General features: G+C 37.8%; 1 protein-coding gene and 1 non-coding gene across 2 annotated transcripts; one reads left to right on the top strand and one right to left on the bottom strand.

Annotated features, from left to right (window-relative positions):
• ZBED9 (zinc finger BED-type containing 9) lies at positions 645-20420 on the bottom strand. The gene is made up of 4 exons (XM_005696699.3): positions 19953-20420; positions 8463-8610; positions 4651-6146; positions 645-2704 (listed from the first exon to the last, which is right to left on the bottom strand). Exons 1-4 carry the CDS (start codon positions 20370-20372, stop codon positions 788-790), a joined length of 3981 nt encoding a protein of 1326 aa, XP_005696756.2. The 5' UTR covers positions 20373-20420; the 3' UTR covers positions 645-787.
• TRNAK-UUU lies at positions 15767-15839 on the top strand. The gene has a single exon. It is a non-coding gene; the product is annotated as a tRNA-Lys (tRNA).

Consider the following 22129-nt stretch of genomic DNA (forward strand, 5'->3'; position numbering starts at 1 on the left):
TAATAGTGAACACTACCACAACAGATGGCAATCCACTCCAGTACTATTGCCTGGAAAATTCCATGGACAGAGGAGCCTGGTAGGCTACAGTCCATGGGGTCTCAGAGTTGGACACAACTGAGCGACTTCAATTTCACCACAACAGAAGATAGAACATTTCATCATCCCCCAGAATTCTCTCCGCAATATCTCACTTTTACTACTGTATTAAACTACTGTTGAATAACCATGATACATTTTATTCTGTGAAAGGATACATAGGTTTTTTCCCACTGAATTTTTATAAGCATTTGATGGTTTTCCCCCAGTTTACCCACTTAAACACTGCATCTAAACATGCACCTACAAAACAAACATCATCAACTTCCAACCAAACCACCCAATATCGGTTTTACAAACTTAACATCTCACTGACACCCACCCTTGCATTCAAATTCTAATTCTCCCCCTTGAATTCACTTCACTGATCAAGTCTGCCATTTCAAAGAAATTATTCCCCATCTTGAAGTCATTCTTTAATTTTAATAAATTAATAAAATATAATGAAAATACATACAATATACAAGACCAAAAATTTTAATATTAGAATGAACAGATTTAAAATTACATCCTAATAAATATAACAAATTTGACAGGGAAAATAAGAGAAGTATAAAAACTGTACACTTTAGTGTACATATAGGCAATTTATATACAGAATTGCTAGTTTAATCAAATCTTTTCATAGTTCCATAATGCCTATATGTATACTTTGAATTAACACATTATAAATCAGTATTTAAAATTTTTAATGTGATAAGTGAGCTTGCTTCTTGCTCGTTAATTTGTCTAATCTAGGTTGGATTGATGACAATGCTACTCTCAAGGGATAATGTATATTTAAACTGTTTCTATGTTTTGTTTTAATAACACTTAAGGTAGAGAACCCAGTCTCACAGAGGTATGTTGAGGGGAACAGAAGAAGAGATTTTAAAGCAATCTCAGCAAGCTCGGGATATTCATTTTTAACTTTTATCCAAAATGAAGCAAGTGATGCTGTATTTTCAAAATTCATTTTCAATCCTTCATCAGTAGCCAGCTTCAACAACTTATCCTGTAGGATTATAGTTAAATTTAAATTATCTTTTGATGAAAGAAATGGATTTTGTATCCATGAATTTCCTATGCGTGGATCTTCTTTTGAAGGAAAGTACAATTCAAAACAATCTAACAAATTTGTAAGATGTTCACTGACAACTTTTCGTAGATGTGCAATATCAAGATCATTACCTACTTCATTGATAACTGTTGTTAAATTATGGAACATGTCATAACAATCTGTAGAAACTCTTTTTTTCCAAGCTTTTAACTTTTGTTTTTGTCCTTCAATCTTATCTGCCATTGAAAAACATGTTGCGTTCTTTCCTTGCATGCAAACATTAAGATCATTAAAAATACTGAAGATATCAGATAAATAAGCAAGTTTGGCAATCCAATTCACATCTTTGAAAAGCTGGGACCAAACTGGCTTTTTGCTTTGCAGAAATACTAAGAGTTCATTTCGTATTTCAAACAATCTTGATAGAACTTTTCCCCAGGATAACCACCGTATTTCAGCATGCAACAACAGTTGCTTATGATCAGCTTCCATATTATCACACAATAAAGAAAATAATCTTGAATTTAATGCATTAGATTTTATATAATTCACAATTTTTACTATGTCAGTAAGCACGCTGTTCAGTTCAGCTGATATTTTTTTCATAGCAAGACTTTCTCGATGAATGAAGCAATGTGTTATTTTACATTCTGGTGCAAGTTCTTTAATCTGGTTAATCACTTCAGAATGTTTTCCTGTCATTGAAGCTGCACCATCAGAACACACTCCTACACAAAACTTAAATTCCAAACCACATTTGTTGACAACATAATTCTTCAGAGCTTCATACAGTTCTGAGCTAGTTGTGTTTGTTGGTAAAGAGGCTGAAAAAAAGAATTCTTCCTTTATATCATCATCATGTTCAAACCTCACATATACTAAAAGAATCATCATGTTAGCAATATCTCTGCATTCATCAAGTTGCAATGAAAAATACTTGGCTAGTTTTATTTGTTCTATGAGTTGGTCTTCCATATCATTCGCCAATTCCTGAATACGTCGAGCTATGGTGTCATTGGAAAGTGGTACTTGAGCTACCTTCTTTGCTGCAGATTCACCCAACATTTCTAAGCAAACTTCTTTGATGCAGTCCTTCACTAGTGTCTCAGCAATTGTGTATGGTGTTTTAGACTTAGCAACCGGAAGCGCTACTTTATAAGAAGCCCTCAAAGCACTAATGTTTATGTGAGAAACATTGAAAACATGCTTTGGTTGGCTTTTCAATTCATTACTCTTTCTTTCAAAGAATTCTTTTGGCTGTGAACTTATTTCTTTATGTTTTGAATACAGATGCCGCTTAAGTTTTGATGGTTTCATCGCTTCATTAGCCAGTACATCTCCACAAATAATACACTGTGGTTTCAGCACTTCACCATCAATTATGGCTATGAAACCAAACTCAATATATGAGGGATCATACTTCCGAGTAAAGCTAGTATGAACTCTTTTGGTTTTCACTCCCTTAAGATGACTTCCATTGTTACCATTCCTTTTGCTACTATTGCCATATTCAGAATAGGTGTGTCTTTTCTTCACAAAAAAGTCCAGTGAAGCTTGCTTTGTCATCTGCAAATTAGAATTAAAAATAAGCAATACAAATTTTACTTTCCTCTTTATTAATAATGTTAAACTAAAAATTGAAAACTAGGCTTGCATCATCAAAAAATCTACAAGTAATAAAAGCTGGAAAGATGTGGAGAAAAAGGAACTCTTCTTCTACACTGTTGGTAGGAATGTATATTGGTACAGCCACTACGGAGAACAGTATGGAAGTGCCTCAAAAAAACAAAAAATAGAGTTAATGTATGATCCTGCAATCCCACTCATGGGCATATATTCAGAGAAAACTATAATTCAAAATGATACATACACCCCAATGTTCACTGCAGCACTGTTTACAATAGCCAAGACATGGAGGCAACCTAAAGGTCCATGAACAGATGAATGGATAAAGATGATGTAGTACATATATACAATGGAATATTACTCAGCCATAAAAAAGAATGAAGTAATGCCAACTACAGCAACATGGATGGACCTAGAAATTATCATATTCAGTGAAGTAAGCCAGAAAAAGAAAGATAAATAAATGACATTGCTTATAAGTGGAATCTAAAAACAAGATACAAATGAACTTATTTCCAAAACAGAAAGAGACTCACAGACATAGAAACAAATTTACGGTCAGTTACCAAAGGAGAAAGATGGGGGAGGGATAAATTAGGAGATTGGGATTAACATATATATACTACTATATATAAAATAGACAACCAACAAGGTCCTACTGTATAGCATAGGGAATATACTAAATATTTTGTAATGATCTATAAGGGAAAAGGAGCTGAAAAAAGAATGGGTGTGTGTGCACAATATGTATATGCATATATGTATATATACATATATAAACTGAATCACTGTGCTGTATACTTGAAACTAACATAATATTATAAATCAACTATACTTCAATTTAAAAAGTTTTACAAAACCAGGCTTGATTAAAAACATAAAATGATTTTAAAATTAAGTTATAAAGATAAGTAAATGTTTACATTTTCTCAGTTTTACACAATTCTGGGTTACAGCTGACAAGTTAAACAGCATATCACACATTTTAATGTGAACCTATTATACTTGACTAATTTACAACTGCTATCACATGTGATTCACCTTGAGAGTTTAACATCAAAACTGAATATTCTATTTGAAAAGATGAGTTCATTAATCATGTGCTTGGTATCAGCAATGTCATATTGTTGTAATTTCCAAGTACTCTCAATATGTGTACTTACCTCATTATGAACTAGTATGACAGTTTGCAGACCAGCACTGGTCTGAAGAACAAACTCTGAATACTACTGGCCCAAATCATGTGTAACCTTCATCTTTCAAAACACTAACTTGAACACATATTAGCTCTACTTTATAAAACCTAATGATTGAAAAATCTGTTTGGCCTTATTTCACACTCTGCATTTTAATCAAAAAACCAAACTTTCCCAACACAAACTTATGTCTCCCAACCAAATTTCTCATTCCCTGCCTTCTTAAATATTTCTTCACTTGACCTGAGATGCCCTTTCTTAGCTTACCTCTCCACCCAAACTTACATACATACAACTAAAACAATGTAACAGTAAGTTCATCTGTTCCCAAATTTATCCATCTGTAGAAACATACCACCAGGCATACAATTTGTCCCCTGGATCCTAGCTTTCTCATCCCCCCAAGAAATGCTTGACATCAGAAAAAAAGAGATATTACTGCTGCTCACTTCAGAACAATAAACAAAGCAGCATCCAAGGTTATAACTTCCAACTTGAAAAATGAGTGGAGGGAGGACGTTAAAAGTAATTGACCTTTTTTTGGAGAAAATATATCCAAGATGGCCATCATTGTACTTTAGTGTGCCATGCCAAAACTTTCTCACTCATCATGATCACAGTAAAGTAGAAAGAGGCTCTTGCCTTGCTTTGATCCACAACAAATTCTTTGATCTACACTCAAATTCTTACCCAGTCTCCTGCTTTGTCTGATGAAAACGGTGTCTCCGATGGCTTTAACATTTTGAAAGGTTGAACAGTCAAACTCCTTGGAACCTCATCAGGCTTCCTTTTCATTGTAGTGGTCTGGTAGCAAAGACTACAAGTTATTTTGTTACAATAACCATCAGTCTCACGTTGAGAGGGCACTCCGCAGATTGCATGGATGTTTCTCCAACATGATTCACAACTATTAGCACCTATGCATTCTTTTCCACAACTTACACATGATAAAAAATTTAGTCTGCCTTCAGGAACAGTGTTTTGGGCTACCTTAGGAGTAATAGAAAGAATCTCTTCAATATCACTACTATCTGTTCCAATCTCAATGTTTTCTTCATGCTGGGCTCTTACAGTATTTTCTGATTCTTTATCAGCCTGTTCCAATTCATTTTCTGTGTTCAGGCTGGCAACAAGTTCTTCAGTTGACTGAGAATGAGAGAGCCCCAGTTTAGCTTCAGAGCTACATGCACCCTCACATAGAGTCTGTTGCATGCGTCTGTGATGGGGTTGATTTTGGGTCATTTGAATAAACCACAAAAATTCAGCCCAGTGTGATGAATTATTAGTTTGCATCCAGGAGATAATCTGATTTTGGATATCCTCATTAACTTGATTTATAGAACTTAGGCTTTGACAGGCCTGAGGATTCCCATGAACAATTTTAAGTTCTGGCCAAATATTACTAAGTTCACTGACAATCTGGCTTGAAAATTCCCTCCCACTGTCAGACTGTAGAACACTGGGCGCTCCAACAATTGTAAAAACATCTAAAAGAGCACGTGCAACCTCTTCAGGCCTTTTAGATTTTAACGACCGCAAAAAACTCAAGTTTGTGCGAAAGTCTTGATAATGCATAATAAATTTATACTCTCCATCAGGATTCAACTGCATGTCTATAAGATCCACTTGGCATCTTGAGTTAACTTCCTTAATTGACTTTGATGTTAGAACTTTCTTGAGTTTTGAATTTTTCTGTTGGCATGGTTTGCAGAGTGTCAAGTATAGCATTATAACTTCTTTTGTGATGTTTTTATATTTTGCTTGTAACTCTTTTTCCATGCGGGTACGTCCACCATGTCCAATACTGAGATGTGTATCATGCAATATGTCAAATAAGTCCTCACTATGTAAATAAAACCGTATTTTATCTGTTTTCCCATTTATAGCTTCAATTAGCTTCTCATGACCTTGTACAATGATCACATCAAATCTAGCCAAGCGCCGGTAGTCAATTGATTCTTTTTTTTCTTTAGCCTTAGCTTCTTTCACTTCCCTGATTAATTGACAGTACTTTGCTTTAGAAAATATCTTGGTGTTATTACTCTTGTTTTCCAGTAACACTGCTAAGCTTCTGAAGAACTTTTCTCTCATGTTTTCTGGTTCGATTTCTGCTTCATTAGTATCTAAACTACTAAAGTTATCATCACCCATGCTTTGAGACATCATGGAAAGCCACAAGAATGACCCTAAAATATAAATGAAAAACCAATTAGAATATTTGGGAATATAATCTAAATACCACATTGCCCAAATAACCACGAGAGCTTGGAGTAGAAGTAGATATGAACACACAAGAGGGGCAGCACAACTTTGATTAAGAAGTCTACCTTTGGAGGAATAAAGAGAGGTAGCCAGGAACAAAAAGTTCTGATAAAGAGTAGAAAGCCAGGTTATGACTTTCCAGAGCAGTATTCAGGGTTAACCTTAAAGTAAAGCACTGTTTTATGTAAAACAGAAAACAAATTGATGTTATTATTTTTTCATTTATTTATTAATTATATAAAAACTGGTTTTTGGCTAGAGAAGTCTCAGAAATACAGTAATAGTTTTTTTATATAGAATGATAGTTTCTTAATTAATTAATTACTTATTTTGGCTGCATCCAGGTCTTAGTTACAGAGTGCAGGTGGGATCTTTTGTTGCAGCACCCCAAACCTCTAGCTATGTCACAAGGCTCTGGAGCCCACAGGTTCAGCAGTTCCTCCATGGCATAAGGGATCTTAGTTCCCACGTGGATCTTAGTTCCCTGACCTCCACTGCAAGGGGACTGGACCACCAGGGAATGCATGCTTAACTACTGAACCATCAAGGAAGTCCTAATAGGTGTTTTTGTCTTTTTTTTAAGTCTCAGGCTATACCACATTTTGTTTTATTCAGTCATGTTAGCTGGTATAGCAACATCTGGGGCTTAAGTTTAAAAATCATATATTTACATCAGCTCCCTTTTGGTGCTTGTAAAGCTATAAGCCCAATATAAATACCCTTACTACTGATTTTGATAAAGAAAGAGCAGCAGATGAACCTGAAGTAGTGAAAAATCTCTGGCTTAATATAACATATTAAAATAAATGTTTAGACTATTCATAATAATAAAAACATTTAAATAAATCAAATTTGGCTAGTCTTAAGGAAACTATTTTGAAAAAATAAAAAAGAATAATTTGGAATTAGCATATAACATTGAAAGTCCTATAGATGCTTGGAAAAAATGCTTTTTCTCAAGTTGTTTGATAATTAGCATACCAAATATTGAACTGGTAAATTGAAATAATTCTCAAATGTTCATAATTTCCAAAGCTTCAAAACTGTGTGTTTTGGCCTCATATAACTCTCAATTGTTCCAACAAGACCTTGATCATTTAAGCTTACAGTGAGTTCTCCTTTCTTGAAGATATAATTTATCAATAACATAAACTAGCACTCACTGTTTCATATGTACAACTGACAAGACTATAAGTTTCTAAAGAAGCAGGGATCACTTTTCCTTCTAGTATTTCTTCCACTATCTAACATTTTATTACAAAGAAAAGTGTTGGATAGGGAGTTCCTTGGTGGTCCAGTGATTCAGACTTGCTGCTTTCACTGCTGAGGCCTGGGTTCAATCTCTGGTCAGGCAACTAAGATTCTGCACTCAAGCCTTGGGGTGCAGCCAAAAAAAAAAAGTGTTGGATAAAAATTTGTTAATTAGCTTTATAATGAAGTGACAACACTCCTGAAAAGTGCTATTTCAAAATGTGACTGAAAAGACCATTATATAGATAGTATTTATTTCCACACTGATACATTTTGTATCATGCTATGGAGCCATGAACATAAAGGAAGGTAAACAAGGATAAACCCAGGAGAAGAAAGTAATATAAGGCAATGTAAATGAGAACCAAGAGAATATGAGCTTCAGAAATAAGTACAATCAATATTAGTAGGTCTATGATAAGCAGAAAATATGGAATTGCTAGGGATGTAAGAAAAGAAAAAGTGATATTAATTGTACTTAGGCCTTTTGGAAAAAACAGGTGCTCCAGAACCAAGCCAGCCTGCACCACTGCCTCTACCACACATTACACTGTTAATAGTCCTTAGATCTCTAGTGGACATGAACTTCAGAAATTCCATTTTCTTCAGTCGGATTTCTAAGTAATATTTCCAATCTTAAATAGCCATATGTAACAAGAATTGGGGAGCAGAGGCTATAGAAATGGGACTCATGGCTATACTGACAAGTGATCCACATTTATATACAGAGGCATCTCTGATTTATCTATCCACAGGTACTTAATTCCATTGCAAGTTATCCATGAAAAATACTGTGTTCAATTATTTTTTACATTATTGTTTGATTGCTTAAGTCAAGTTCATTAATAGCATTACTCTACACTGGTTGACCTTTCCTTCAGCTATATTCAGTAGAAGCGTCAATGGAATAAAGTTTGATAATCTTTCAATGAATGGGCCCTTCCCTCTCCCAAATCTCATACTCTTTCCAAAGACTAAATTATCCTCACCATTATCTTGAAGGAGGTGTGACTCTGGAGATTCACATTCCATTCTGTCTTCTATAGACTGGAGATGGGTACCTAAGGACTCCTTTGCAGTATCTAGGAGAGTCTTTTCTTCCACAGGAACTTCTTGCTCATATGTGCCCTGTGGGACCTGGGGATAAATAGGTACATTTGGAAATTAATATAATGTTAATACTATCACTGCATAAACCACAGCGAAACCTTAAAACATTTTTCTACTGAAATGGAAAGGATGTAAGAAGAAAAAGTCTTCACTGAATTCTTAAGAGGAGTGCTAGATAGAGTAAAAAGAGAAATAAAAAATACTAGAACAAATAAGGTCAGAGCCATACAACAGAAATTGGACAGGAGTTGATATGCAAACCTATGGTTTTTGTTTTGGGGACTAACAATGGAAGCACATTAAAGGAATATTCCCTAAACTGTGATAACTGGGAGAAAATTGTAAATGAGTTTCAGTAGGAGCAATTTAAAGTAAATATTTGGGGTGAAATTATCTAATAATGACTAATGAACTATTTAACCCAGGAAGAAATCGGACAGTTGTTTTAGACCAAATGTGGAAAACATTAGCCCACTGTGTTATGTATGGATACAGGGAAAAAAGCCAATCAAAGTGGGTAACTGTGTTGGGTGAAAAGAAAATATTATTTTAGCCTTACACCAATCATCTAGTACTCGTGTCATAATTAAACTCACCCTATTTTCTCCAAAATATACAGTTGATTCTTGGACAATATTGGCTTGACCCTTAGGGGGTCTATCTACAAAGGAATTTTTTTTTTTCCAACAGCAAACACTACAGTACTACACAATCCTTGGTTGGTTGAATCTGCACATGCAGGAGCAGATCTGGAAGAACTGTGTATAGGGATGCAGGTCAAGAAGCAACAGTTAGAACCAGACATGGAACAACAGACTGGTTCAAAACTGGGAAAGAAGTAAGTCAAGGCAGTATACTTTCACCTTGCTTATTTAACTTATGTGCAGAGTACATCATGGAAATCCTGGACTTGATGAATCACAAGCTGGAATCAAGATTGCCAGGAGAAATATTAACAACTTCAGATATCCAGATGATACTACTCTAATGGCAGAAAGCAAAGTGGAATTAAAAAGCCTCTTGATGAGAGTGAAAGAGGAGAGTGAAAGTTATTGTCAATGACTTTAAATAAACACTGTCTTTAATATAGAAGCATGTTTGGGAATCCCTTGGTGGTCCAGTGGTTAGGACTCAGCACTTTCACTGTAATGGCCTGAGTGTGACTCCTGGTTGAGGAATTAGGAACCAAGACACTAGGTAGATAAACACACACACACAAACACACACATATAAACATGTCTACCTCCAAGTTATCTATATGGCACTGTTTGTGACACATTTGCTTACCATATTCTTTGGAAACCAGAAGTAAGAACATATTTAAGGCTCTTCATGGGAAATAGATGGGGAAATAGTGGAAACAATGTCAGACTTTATTTTTTTGTGCTTCAAAATCACTGCAGATGGTGACTGCAGCCATGAAATTAAAAGACCCTTACTCCTTGGAAGGAAACTTATGACCGACCTAGACAGCATATTCAAAAGCAGAGACATTACTTTGCCAACAAAGGTCTATTCAGTCAAGGCTATGGTTTTTCCAGTGGTCATGTATGGATGTGAGAGTTGGACTGTGAAGAAAGCTGAGCGCTGAAGATTTGATGCTTTTGAACTGTGGTGTTGAAGAAGACTCTTGAGAGTCCTTTGGACTGCAAGGAGATCCAACCAGTCCATCCTAAAGATCAATCCTAGGTGTTCATTGGAAGGACTGATGCTGAAGCTGAAACTCCAATACTCTGGCCACCTCATGCGAAGAGTTGACTCATTGGAAAAGACCCTGATGCTAGGAGGGATTGGGGGCAGGAGGAGAAGGGGACAACAGAGGATGAGATGGCTGGATGGCATCACTGATTCGATGCACATGAATTTGAGTGAACTCCAGGAGTTGGTGATGGACAGGGAGGCCTGGCGTGCTGTGATTCATGGGGTCTCAAAGAGTCGGACACGACTGAGCAACTGAACTGAACTGAGTGTTATTCCTCCTTCAGCCTCTATATAAGTTGATATATTAAATCTTTGTAAAATATAATTCTGTGAATCAGTTGTCATAACATTCAATAGGTATGTCTATCTGGACTGTGTTACAGTCTAATATCTGATTCTGCTAAGTCTAGAAATGATAGTGGACAATAAGAAAATCTTGTAATAATCCAGGAAGGTGGTTAACAGCCAACTGTTTGGCACAGTTTGTTATCAGTAATCTAGATTGTTTCTGTCTGGCCTTTCAATAATTTTAACGTTGTTATTTTTGTTATCAGCTTACTATAGCTTTTTCTTTAAATAATGTCTTTGTGTATAAATTTACCAGATGAAGTCTAAAGCTTCAGTGCCATTCACCAAAAGAAAAAAAACAAAGTAATAAAACTTGTGTTACAATGTGTGGTACTATTTTAGTTTAGGAGAGTTTTCATTGACTTGTAGATCTTTTACTCACTTCTACACATGGATCTTTGTTAGTCATGTAAGCAACAAGTAAACTGGGAGGAGATGTGTTAGGTAGATTCTATTCTATTCTAATGAAAATAGGTACATTAATGAAAATAAGTATTCAACAGCCAATAACTTCCCAAGGCCGTCTTAAGAGAATAGCAGCCTCTGGGACTAATCACATCTCCATGGTTAACTCTAAAACTGAGTAAGAATGAAAGTTAAAAGGAGAGGAGGAGCTGTTACCTCCTAAGAACCAGAATTCTGATTTATAGTTATTTAATATACCTTAATGGAGAAGGCAATGGCAACCCACTCCAGTACTCTTGCCTGGAAAATCCCATGGATGGAGGAGCCTGGTAGGCTGCATAAGGGTTGGACACGACTGAGCAACTTCACTTTCACTTTTCCCTTTCATGCACTGGAGAAGGAAATGGCAACCCACTCCAGTGTTCTTGCCTGGAGAATCCCAAGGGTGAGCGAGCCTGGTAGGCTACCGTCTATGGGGTAGCACAGAGTCAGACACAACCGAAGCGACTTAGCAGCAGCAGCAATATACCTTAAAATGAAAAGAACACAAATGATTCTACAATTGGAGGCTTTGAGTATGGCTCCTGACTCCAATTCTTTAAGTGTGCCACTTACAATGGAAGTAGCTTGGCCATTTCACATCCCTGCCAAAACCACTCTCTTGCAAATAGCCCTGTAGAAGCCATATTGCACTCAAATAGAACATTTCAATAGTCTGCCTTGCCAAATATTCTTAACTTGGTTAATTTTTAAAAATTCCCTCACTGGGCCTTGGTTTTACAAAAATAATTTCTCATTCACATGACATGTAGAATCTTAAAATGTGCATATAATCAAGCACCCTAGCCTATTGTGCAGGAGACATCAAATGAGAAATAAATATTTTTCTGAATATGATTTTTACGGTAAGTAATATAAACTTAGAAAAAGGTGTATAACTCATAAATGTAGAACTCACTGACATCACAAAGTGAACTACTCATTTAAAAAAATAGAACTTTAACAGCGTCTCAGAAAGCTACTTGTGTCTGACCCTCTTCACTCAATGTATCTACTACTCTGACATCTATCATCAAAGATTCATTTTCCTTTTTGGACTTTACAGAAACAGAATCATATAATATACTTACTTTTGCCTGGGTTCTTTTGTTCAGCATTATATTTGTGAAATTCATCCACATTGTTGAATGTAGCACTTGCTCATTCATTTTCATTATTGTATAGTATTCAGTTATACAAATACACCATGATATATTCATCCATGACAACTTTTAATGGACATCTGTGTTGTTTAGAGTTCTTGGCAATTATAATAATGCTGCTATACATATTATTTTGCATGTCTTTGAATGTGTTTCTGTAAGATATATACCTTGTAGTAGGTTTGCTGGACCGTGGAGTATGGTTACACTCAGTTGACATTTCCAAAACGGTCATAACAACTTATTCCTATCAGTAGTACACAGGCATTCTACTAGCTCAACATCCTTACTCAAATTTGGTCACATCAACAGTGGTTACCAAGTTCATTTTAATTTGCATTTTTCTGGTCACTGTGTGCATTTGTGCTAAGTCACTTTAGTCATGTCTGACTCTTTGCGACCCAATGGACTATAGCCAGCCAGGCTCCTCTGTCTGTGGGATTCTCCAGGCAAGAATACTGGAGTGGGTTGCCATTTCTTCCTGCAGGGGATCTTCCCAATCCAGGGACTGAATCCACATCTCTCGCATCTCCCGCATTGGCAGATGGGTTCTTTATCACTGTGCCATCTGGGAAGCCCAAAACAGACTTGCCTCAGGTCCCACCAAAATTTGAACTTGGATTCCTGGATTCAGAGTTCCGAGGGCAAAATACTGTCAGAATTATGAACTCTAATAATTCATTTCACCAAGCAGAACAAGATGCTCAAATAAAGTCTAGTAAAAGGTGTCAGCGGATGTCAGTATTCTGTGGGATGGCTTGAAAATTTGGGTCCATGAATACTGAGCCCAAACTGCACATAAACCAGAAAATTCCCAAAGGAAACCGTCACTGATATCTGAATGAAAGCCAAGATGTATTATAACATTATGGTGGGATTTAAGGAATTTATGTGTCATGTTCCTTTTCCCCAAGCTGGACACCATGTTATAAACTTACTTCCTCTTCTTAGACAGAACAGAGTATATAAGAAATCAATTTTCTTTTAAGACAAAAATTCATAAATGGTTGAGCCATTTCCCTTTGGTAAGTTTTCCCCTTCTCTGGTCTTAAGAATAAAAGATCTTATATAGATTTCTTTATATAGTATAATAGCATGCATCTCAGTTTGCCTAAATCTTTCCATAACTGAGGTAAAGGAGGTCCTGGAGGGAAAGATATAAGTCATCTGGGAGACAGGGAAACCTATTTATAATTAAACAATTTTATCAATTCTGTAAAGTTGGTATAAGCACAACCAGAACAACTTAAGACATGAAACAAACTATAAATATGGCTTATTGTGATGCATTTATCACTGATTCCTCCTCCTCCACAACCATATACCCACACACATCTAGCCTCTTGAATCCTCTGCATTTCCATTTGAGAGACCAGTCCAAGGCAGGTGGGCCTGGTCTTAGAAGGAATGGGAGGAATTACATTCAGCATTTACCGCAGAAGTGTAAAGGGTGCCTTTGGATGGCAAAAATAAATTACAAAGGTGAAATTACCTCAAACTGGTTATGACAGTCATTTGTCTTTCACTATATAACCATTGGCCTAATTCTTAGGAGAGGTACTTTAAACTTGAAAGAATATGAATCTCATATGTAGCTGACCATCATAATACACAGTTATTTAAACTTGACACCCTGCAATTAAAGTTATTTTTATAAACCAAAAATTTCAATAAGGTTAATTTTTTAAATACTTTTTAGGAATTAACAGCTTGTATCTATTTAAAATGTACAATCTTTAAATGTGTGCATGTGTCATTTTAAAATTCCAGAATAATAGATTAATACTTATACCTTCCCACTTACATGTATTTCATTAAAAGAAATTATAGATAGGTGGTGATGACCATGGCTTTCCAGGTGGCGCAACGATAAAGAATCTGCCTGCCAATGCAGGAGGTGCAGGTTGATCCCTGGGTTGGAAAGATCCCCTGAAGTAGGAAATGACAACCCACTCCAGTATTCTTGCCTAAAAAATTCCTTGGACAGAGTAGCCTGATACGCTACAGCCCATGGAGATGCAAACAGCTGGACGCGACTGAGCACGCGCACATGGTAATAACCTTAGGGAGGCAACTAAGAAAGAGACGAAGGTTTTCTTGATTTCTGTAAGGTAATAAATGTGTTTTGGTGCTGAAAAATAGGACGTGCTCAATAAATAGTTGACTACACAGCAGATAGTATTTTAATTGTTTTTCTAAGTCGATGGTGATTATTTGGGGTCATATTTCACTTAGTTTTTCAGGCTAATAAAATTAATTAGTAGTATATGAATGTGTGTCAGCTAATTATAAAAAAGTTGATCAGAGGTGTCCTTATAATCATGGGGGAAAAATCCTTAACATTTTTGTATAAATTATGTACATATAATTAATAAAGTTGATATATTAAGTTCTGTTTTGATAATATTTAAAATACATACTCTAAATGTAAATAGCCCTTTTAAGTCATTACAAAGTGTTGTACACTGTAGTTATTTTCTATTTATAGTTTACTCAGGAATAATTTTGGAGAAGGCAATGGCACCCCCCTCCAGTACTCTTGCCTGGAAAATCCCATGGACGGAGGAGCCTGGTAGGCTGCAGGCCATGGGGTCGCTAAGAGTCGGACACGACTGAGCAACTTCACTTTCACTTTTCACTTTCATCCATTGGAGAAGGAAATGGCAACCCACTCCAGTGTTCTTGCCTGGAGAATCCCAGGGATGGCGGAGTCTTATGGGTGCCGTCTATGAGGTCGCACAGAATCGGACACGACTGAAGCGACTTAGCAGCAGCAGCAGCATATAATTCCTAGATTTTCTTTTTTAAATTTCTAATAAGAAATTTGGTCATAAAACAGTGGAGTAAATATGGCTGTATTCATTAGAAATTCATGCATTTCTCAATTAATTATAACACCCAACTTACAATGGCTTAAACAAATTGGGGTTTATTTTTGTCATATGCTAAGAAATCTAGAGGAGGGCAATTGCTGGCACTGATTCACATACCTAACAGTTGTCAGGGACCAGAGCTGTCTTCCTTCATAACATGTTGGTGGTCATCCTAACATTTGTCATTACGTCATGGTCACAAGATAGCTACCATAGCTCCAGACATCACATTCGTGTTCAAGACAGGAAGTGGGAAAAGGCAGAACTAAACACATCTGTGCCATTTTATAAGGAAAATATAAGCTTCCCCAGAAACTCCTAGAAAACATGCTTATTTCTCTTTGGCCAGAACCATATTGCATGGCCAACTCTAGTACAAGGAAAGCTGAGAAGCATTTAATTAGGTACATAGCCAACAGTTAAGTAGTTAGCTTCCCCAGTGGCTCAGTGGTGAAGAAACCCTCTGCCAATGCAGGCAGGAAACACGGGGAAGATCACCTGGAATGGGAAATGGCAACCCACTCCAGTATTTTTGCTTGGAGCCTGGAGAATCCCATGGACAGAGGAGCCTGGCTGGCTACAGTCCATGGGGTTATAAAGAATTAGACGCATGAACATGAAGACTATGTCTGAGCCTCTAGCTTTTCTAAGAGAGCCTGGATAGCTCAGTCGGTAGAGCATCAGACTTTTAATCTGAGGGTCCAGGGTTCAAGTCCCTGTTCAGGCGTTGCTCTAGAATGTTTTGGGAAGCTCAGTCAGTAGCTTAAGTGAAAGTCCTTCAATCCTGTCCAACTCTTTACAACCCCATGCACTGTATAGAGTCCTGAATTTTCCAGGTTACAATACTGGATGGGTAGTCTTTCCCTTTGGGCATAGATTTTTAGGCTCCTCAGTGGGTGGCTCAATGGTAAAGAATTTCCTGCAGGTTTGATCCCTGGATCCGGAAGATGCCCTGGAGAAGAGAATGGCAATCCACTTCAGTATTCTTGCCTGGAGAATCCAAAGGACAGAAGAGCCTGATGAGCTACACTCCCTAGAATCACAAAGAGTTGGACACGACTGGAGCAACTTAGTGTAGCCAACATGAAGTATTTTTTATGGAAGAAAGAAGGGGTGTACAATAGATACTGGGCTGGCAGTTAAAAGCATTTGCAATAACGGCATTTTCCCCTTCCTTCAGAAATCACACAGAAACAAAACAAAACAAAAATAGAAAAACTTTTATGCAATTATGCAAATTTGACATTTAACCCTGAGTCTTGTGAAAAACTTTCCAATATAATCAGAGCATAACCCTAAACATTACCCAGTATTGACCAAAGACAAAGTCCTACCAGAAGAGGAAAATTTTAAAGTAACAGGTACATGTTAAGGTTGGGGGGCGGGGGGGACAATAATACTGTTTATTTGAAACAGAAAAGGTGTGATGGCTAGAAGAAAGAGACTGCCTGAATAGGAATCTATGCAATAATATATGAACCCATGAAACATGCTTTCTGTAAAAGTATACAAAAACTAACAGGATTTATGGAGAAAATAAAGTTGTAGGGTAGATTATTTAAATTCTACATAGCTTTGTCAGGAGACATTAATAAAACTACAGAAATTCCAGCAAAATTACAAGTTTAGACAAAAAGACATATTAGATAAAAAATATTAAATATTTTAAAAATATTAAGTATTCTAAGGATTTTTACCTTAGAAAAGTAATGGTATCTTGTTAGAGGTATAAGGAAAGGGTGAGGCAAGGGTCAAGGGATATCATCAACAGAAGTTCAGATGGACAAGCATTTGCACACTTTCCAAGAAATGTAGTGAAACTACAAAATATATAATGACAGTTCTGGCTCATCATCTTTTTATTTTCTGACACTGGCTTATAAAAAGTTATTTAGTTTTTCCTGCTTAAATATTTTCCTTCTTTCATAAAGAAGCTATTTCATGGTTCCAAATAGGACTTTATGCCATGAAGTGAAATCCTGCTGCATTCTACACTGTAGTCAAGTTATCGTCTATCTACTGCAACTACTGCTCTATCATACTTAGAGCAGAAGATAACTGAGTAGAAAGCTCTTGTGGGGTAGATTGTCTAACTGTATCATCGTCTTACAGACTTCCATTTGAGCCTCAGCAGCTAACTGTTGGAGCTCTTGTATACAGAGAGCTTCTGAATGAGACTGCAGCAGTTCCTCAATATCTCCACTCAGCTTTTTAAAATCCAACCTCCTCTGCAGAAGTAACGTAAGTTGCTTTGATTTAGCGGAGCTCTTCTGAAGGTTCGAAGCCTTTAGAATCATAAATTAAATCAGGGAGAAAAATCTTTTTTTTTGGGCCGTGTCAAGTCTTAATCGTGGCACTCTCTCTCTGTTGCAGCATGATGGCTTCTCTCTAGTTGTGGCATGCCAGCTCCAGGGCACATGGGCTCTGCAGTTTGCTGAAAGCGCGTTCTCTAGTTGAGGCCCGCAGACTTTGCTGCCCCGTGCATGTGAGATCCTAGTTCCTTGACTAGGGATCAAACCAATGTCCCCTTCACTGGAAGGTGGTTTCTCAACCAATGGACCACCAGGGAAGTCCCAATCAGGGAGAATCATACCATACCCCAGGCAAGTAGGCTTTTGTGACATCATCTCAAGCCTCTATAATAATAGCAATTGCAAGTTTAATGCTTTATCAATTCCAGAATTCAAAAACTGTGTGTGCATCATCACCTGATGTAGATGCAAAAAACACCTTGAATGTTATCCTTAAATAATAATCTTTAATGATTGCGATCACAACCTGATTAGAGGGCTGAAGAAAAGTAGTTATATTAGGAGGTAAAAGAGAACTTTAATAGTTGAAGAAAGTTCATCAACTGTTGGAGGATGGCTTAGTGTATTACTGAGAATTACAAGAATTTTGAAAGAAAAGTTGTTTGTTCCTCTTGAAATATTTTTTAAAATCATCTACAAAACATTACCTAGAAGATAAGTAAATATCTGCCCTGCCATCCAACCTTTCTTGTAGACTTATAATACTCAGGCTAATCTTTTCATTTATTTTTAAAGCTTGTAGGTTGGCAGAATAATAAATTACACAGGCTTTAGATTTAAATTCCTACTGGTATTTGCACCCAGCATCACCATCTTAAATACTGGACCTTCTGTTTCCCCCTTCAAGATACAGGCCCTTGAGATCACTTGCTCCAACAGAGAGTAGTTCCATCAAAATCAAAAACCTGATCTAGGTTATATACTTCTTTGTCAATCAAATTTCTTAACACTGGGGGAAATGTCTTTTCAGCTTCTTTGCACTCACAGCTTCACCAGAGAGCTAAATATTGTGGCAATCATAGCAGTTCTTGAAGCCACTAAACCAGCCACTATTTGCACTAAATGAAGGCACTTCTGCACTTTCTTCTTAAGGTCATACATATTGCTAAAATTTTCTCTTTAATTTTAAGAAAGGCTACTTCTCATTGCTTCTTTCTTTGGCATAAAATTCAAACAAATGTTCCATTTCTTCCATTTCCTTATGCCTTGTTCTAACAAATTTTGTAGCAATTGCAGCTGTTCCAGCTAGATAACTTTCTTTTATTTTCCCAGCATTGTCTCTAATTGTTTGTAAAGTTGACTCTTCTATTTCAGTTGTATGTTTTTTCATTTCTTTCAAACCATTTTATAATTTTGAGCTTTTATTTGTTAAATCTTTTCTTTCATGCTTACTGGCAAAAATTTTATCACCAGCACACTTCTATGGCACTTGCAACTCCCCCTTGCTTGCTCATTTTCTGGAACACAAAAAAGTTGAGTAAAGATTGCACCAAAATGGGAGGAACTATGCACATAAGTATTTCTAAAACAGAGACTGGGGCCAAGAGGAAGGATGTGGAGGTGAATGGGCAGTATGTACATACTGTATGTCTTCACAACTTGCCATGCTAGGCTATACTTTGCATTCAGCTGCTCTTACTTAGGTGGCCCAAAACATCAACTTTCATGGAAAACTCATACATGAGCCGACACAATTTCAGCATTACATTGACTTATTTCCCTATTTATCAGACTCATATGAAAGATTTTGCATTCCAGAAAAACATGTTAACAGATCATAAAATGTTAAAATGTTCTATACATATATAAAACGTTCATATTAAAAAAGAGTTCAGATAAATGTGTGGATAGTATCTTACAGAAATGGGAATGTTTGGCAATACCCATAATATTCTAAAATTACTGTCATAAAAAGCAAATATATGCTCTTAAAAATAACCTCTAGTGTGTTGGACCTCACATACCAACAACTCTAAGTACTGAAAAGTATCTAGAAAATGATGCAATTAATCTCTTCATTGTACAGATGAAGTCATCAAAGTCCAGAGAAGGTGTGTACCTGAGGTTACACAGCTAATTAGTGACAGAGCCTATTATAGAACCCAGATGTTAGGATTCACCATTTCCTGATATTTCCATTAAATGAGGCTACTTCTCTATTTGTTTCTCCTAGAAGGTATTCCTTGTATTCTTACACCGATTTGCTTCCATATATGGTCAAAGTAGTGGGCATCATAAGAAGAGATAGCTACTTTTATCTCACAGTCACTAAATAAAATATACTTTCTATTCACAAGCACTGGACCAAGGTTTCCCATTTGGTATCCCGTTTCCTTATTAGAATCAGCTACCACCAACATAAAAATTGTTATCCCAGAAGCATGAATCTATTCATCTATACCAGTGATCAAATGATAATCCCCAGAATTCAAATTTGCAGCAGTCAGTGTGAAGTGAACTCCACTCACTCCACTTTGGACCCACAGCACTCAAATTCTCCACAAAAGATGGCACCTCCAATTTCTCACCTGCTGTCTAGGTTCATCAAGCTCCCTCTCCAAATCCTCCAGCACAGTCACCACCTCCTCGCCACTCTCAGGATGATGCTCCCGTACCCAAGCCTGGAGCTCCTCAGGCAGGATGGTCAGGAGCTGTTCCAGCACCAACAATTCCAGAATCTGCTCCTTTGTGTGTGTCTCTGGGCTCAACCACAGACGGCAAAGTTCCCTGAGTTGGCTCAGAGCCTCCCTGGGTCCGGGAGTCTCCTGATAGCAGAACTGCCGGAAACGTTGACGAGAGAGTTCCCTGCTATAAGACAAATTCTTCTGTAGGAAGGATGCCTGATCCCAAATAGGGTCCTCTTCTTTAACCTTTATTTTGATAATCTCCCCTTGTTCCTCTGAACCGTGCCCAGCCAAGGCTGGGATGGTCCCAGGGGCTGCTGCCATCCTTAGCTTGGCCTTGCTCCAACAAGGATCTAAGGAGATGTGTGATTTTATTTGAGGTCCCCACCCAGTCTTTGATCAGGAAAGCTTTTTTTTTTTTTAATAAGAAAATCCTGTTGACACAGACAAATTACAGACGCAGCTAAATTTTTTTTTGTTTAGGTGAAAACAGGGCAGTTACTTGATCAATTCCATTGAAAGTGAAGCCATTCTCTGACAAGACCGGAAATTGTGAGTTCAGAACTATTCACTAAAGCTTCAGGAGCACAAATTGAGCGTCAGCTTGCTTGCGAGACAGAACACTGAGGAAAGTCTGGCCCTAAAGCCTGGGTCTACTATCCCCAACAAGAAACCGGCGCTCTGAGGCCCAGGCCCGGGATAGAGGGAGAGGTAAAGGGGCTCTTTCCACACCGCTAGCAGTCGGCGGGGAAGGCCCGATTGTTGCCGCGCAGACGCCCTCTGCCCTCCGCCACTTCCCCTCAAAGGAGCTCGGACTGTCTCGAGCCAAGCCAGAGAAGTGGGCAACAGGCGACACTCCCGGGCGAGGCGGTGGCTCGTCTCACACACCCGCCTGAGGCCCCAGCTCGTTCCAGCCTGGCCCCGGGAGCTTCGCTCACTTCCGGTCCGCTCTAGGATGCCAGGTGGTGCAACCAGCTCGGTGGTCGTGGTAAATCCGAGAGGTGAACACGAGCTGTCAAGTGCTCTGTAAATTGTACAGAGACTTAACTCCCAAGTTACCCAGTTACCGGTGAAGAGTTTCACCGTGTGAGTAGAGCTTATGAGGGGACTGCTCTGGGTTTTCTTGTCACGGTGATAATCTGTCGCTGCACTAAGACCTGCAGCACTCATCGCCGCGTCCTAAAACAAAAGCAGAAGAGCATCTCTGCGCGATTGCCCAGTTAGCGAATTCGTAGACTCCACCTGGCCTTTTCACGTTAATGTGGGCCACTGTCTTCTTTCCCAGTAGCCAATAATTTAGCTAACTCGAAAAGGAAATGTAAAATCTAGCTCCTTTTTTCCCTTTTATAGATGCGGGGGGGGGGGGGGAATCAAGATCCATATAGGGAGCTTACCCCCTAATGACAGCAATAGCTATTCCTGCTACTTCTGGCTCTGTGAGCCATGCTGTTAACAATCCTGGAAAACAGGCCTCAGAAAACTAACAAGGAAAATCTGGACGTGTTTTCAGAGTCTAAGAAGTCGCTAGAGTTGGGCGACCAGAACATTCATACCTGGCTCAAGCTCCTTCAGACAGTGTGCTCTGCCAGGCAAGGTATTCAAAGAATGGATGTAGGTGAACAAAGAGAAAACTCTGTTTCAAGAGGAAGAGGCTGAGGCACCGGTGGATTCTGCTGGAGGTCTAAAAGCCCAGGAATCATCGCAAGTGCCAGCCTAATTCCTCTTCCACCTCCCCACTCAATCTGCCCCCCACGGCCTGGTTAAGAGCACTCAATAAATAATAGATGCCTGAGGAATATTTGTTGAATTGCTGAATGTCTTCCTTTCCCATTCTTTTTCGTTCTACTTTGATCTCTATTAGTTACTCACATTTTGGCATTTCTGATTCAAGCGACTTTTAAGAATCAGAACGTTTCTTTTAGAGATCTTGAAATCAAAACTTCTTACCCTTGAGATCTGTAAATGTCCTGAGTGAGTCGCTAAAGTCGATGAAATTGTATATGAAATTTTGTCCATGTGCCCAAGTCATCAGAACCTCAAAAGGACTGAGATCTCCTCATCTCAGTGTCTCATTTTCCTAG

The sequence above is a fragment of the Capra hircus genome, chromosome 23 (genome assembly GCF_001704415.2).
Source record: "Capra hircus breed San Clemente chromosome 23, ASM170441v1, whole genome shotgun sequence".
In the NCBI taxonomy this organism is placed as follows: Eukaryota; Metazoa; Chordata; class Mammalia; order Artiodactyla; family Bovidae; genus Capra; species Capra hircus.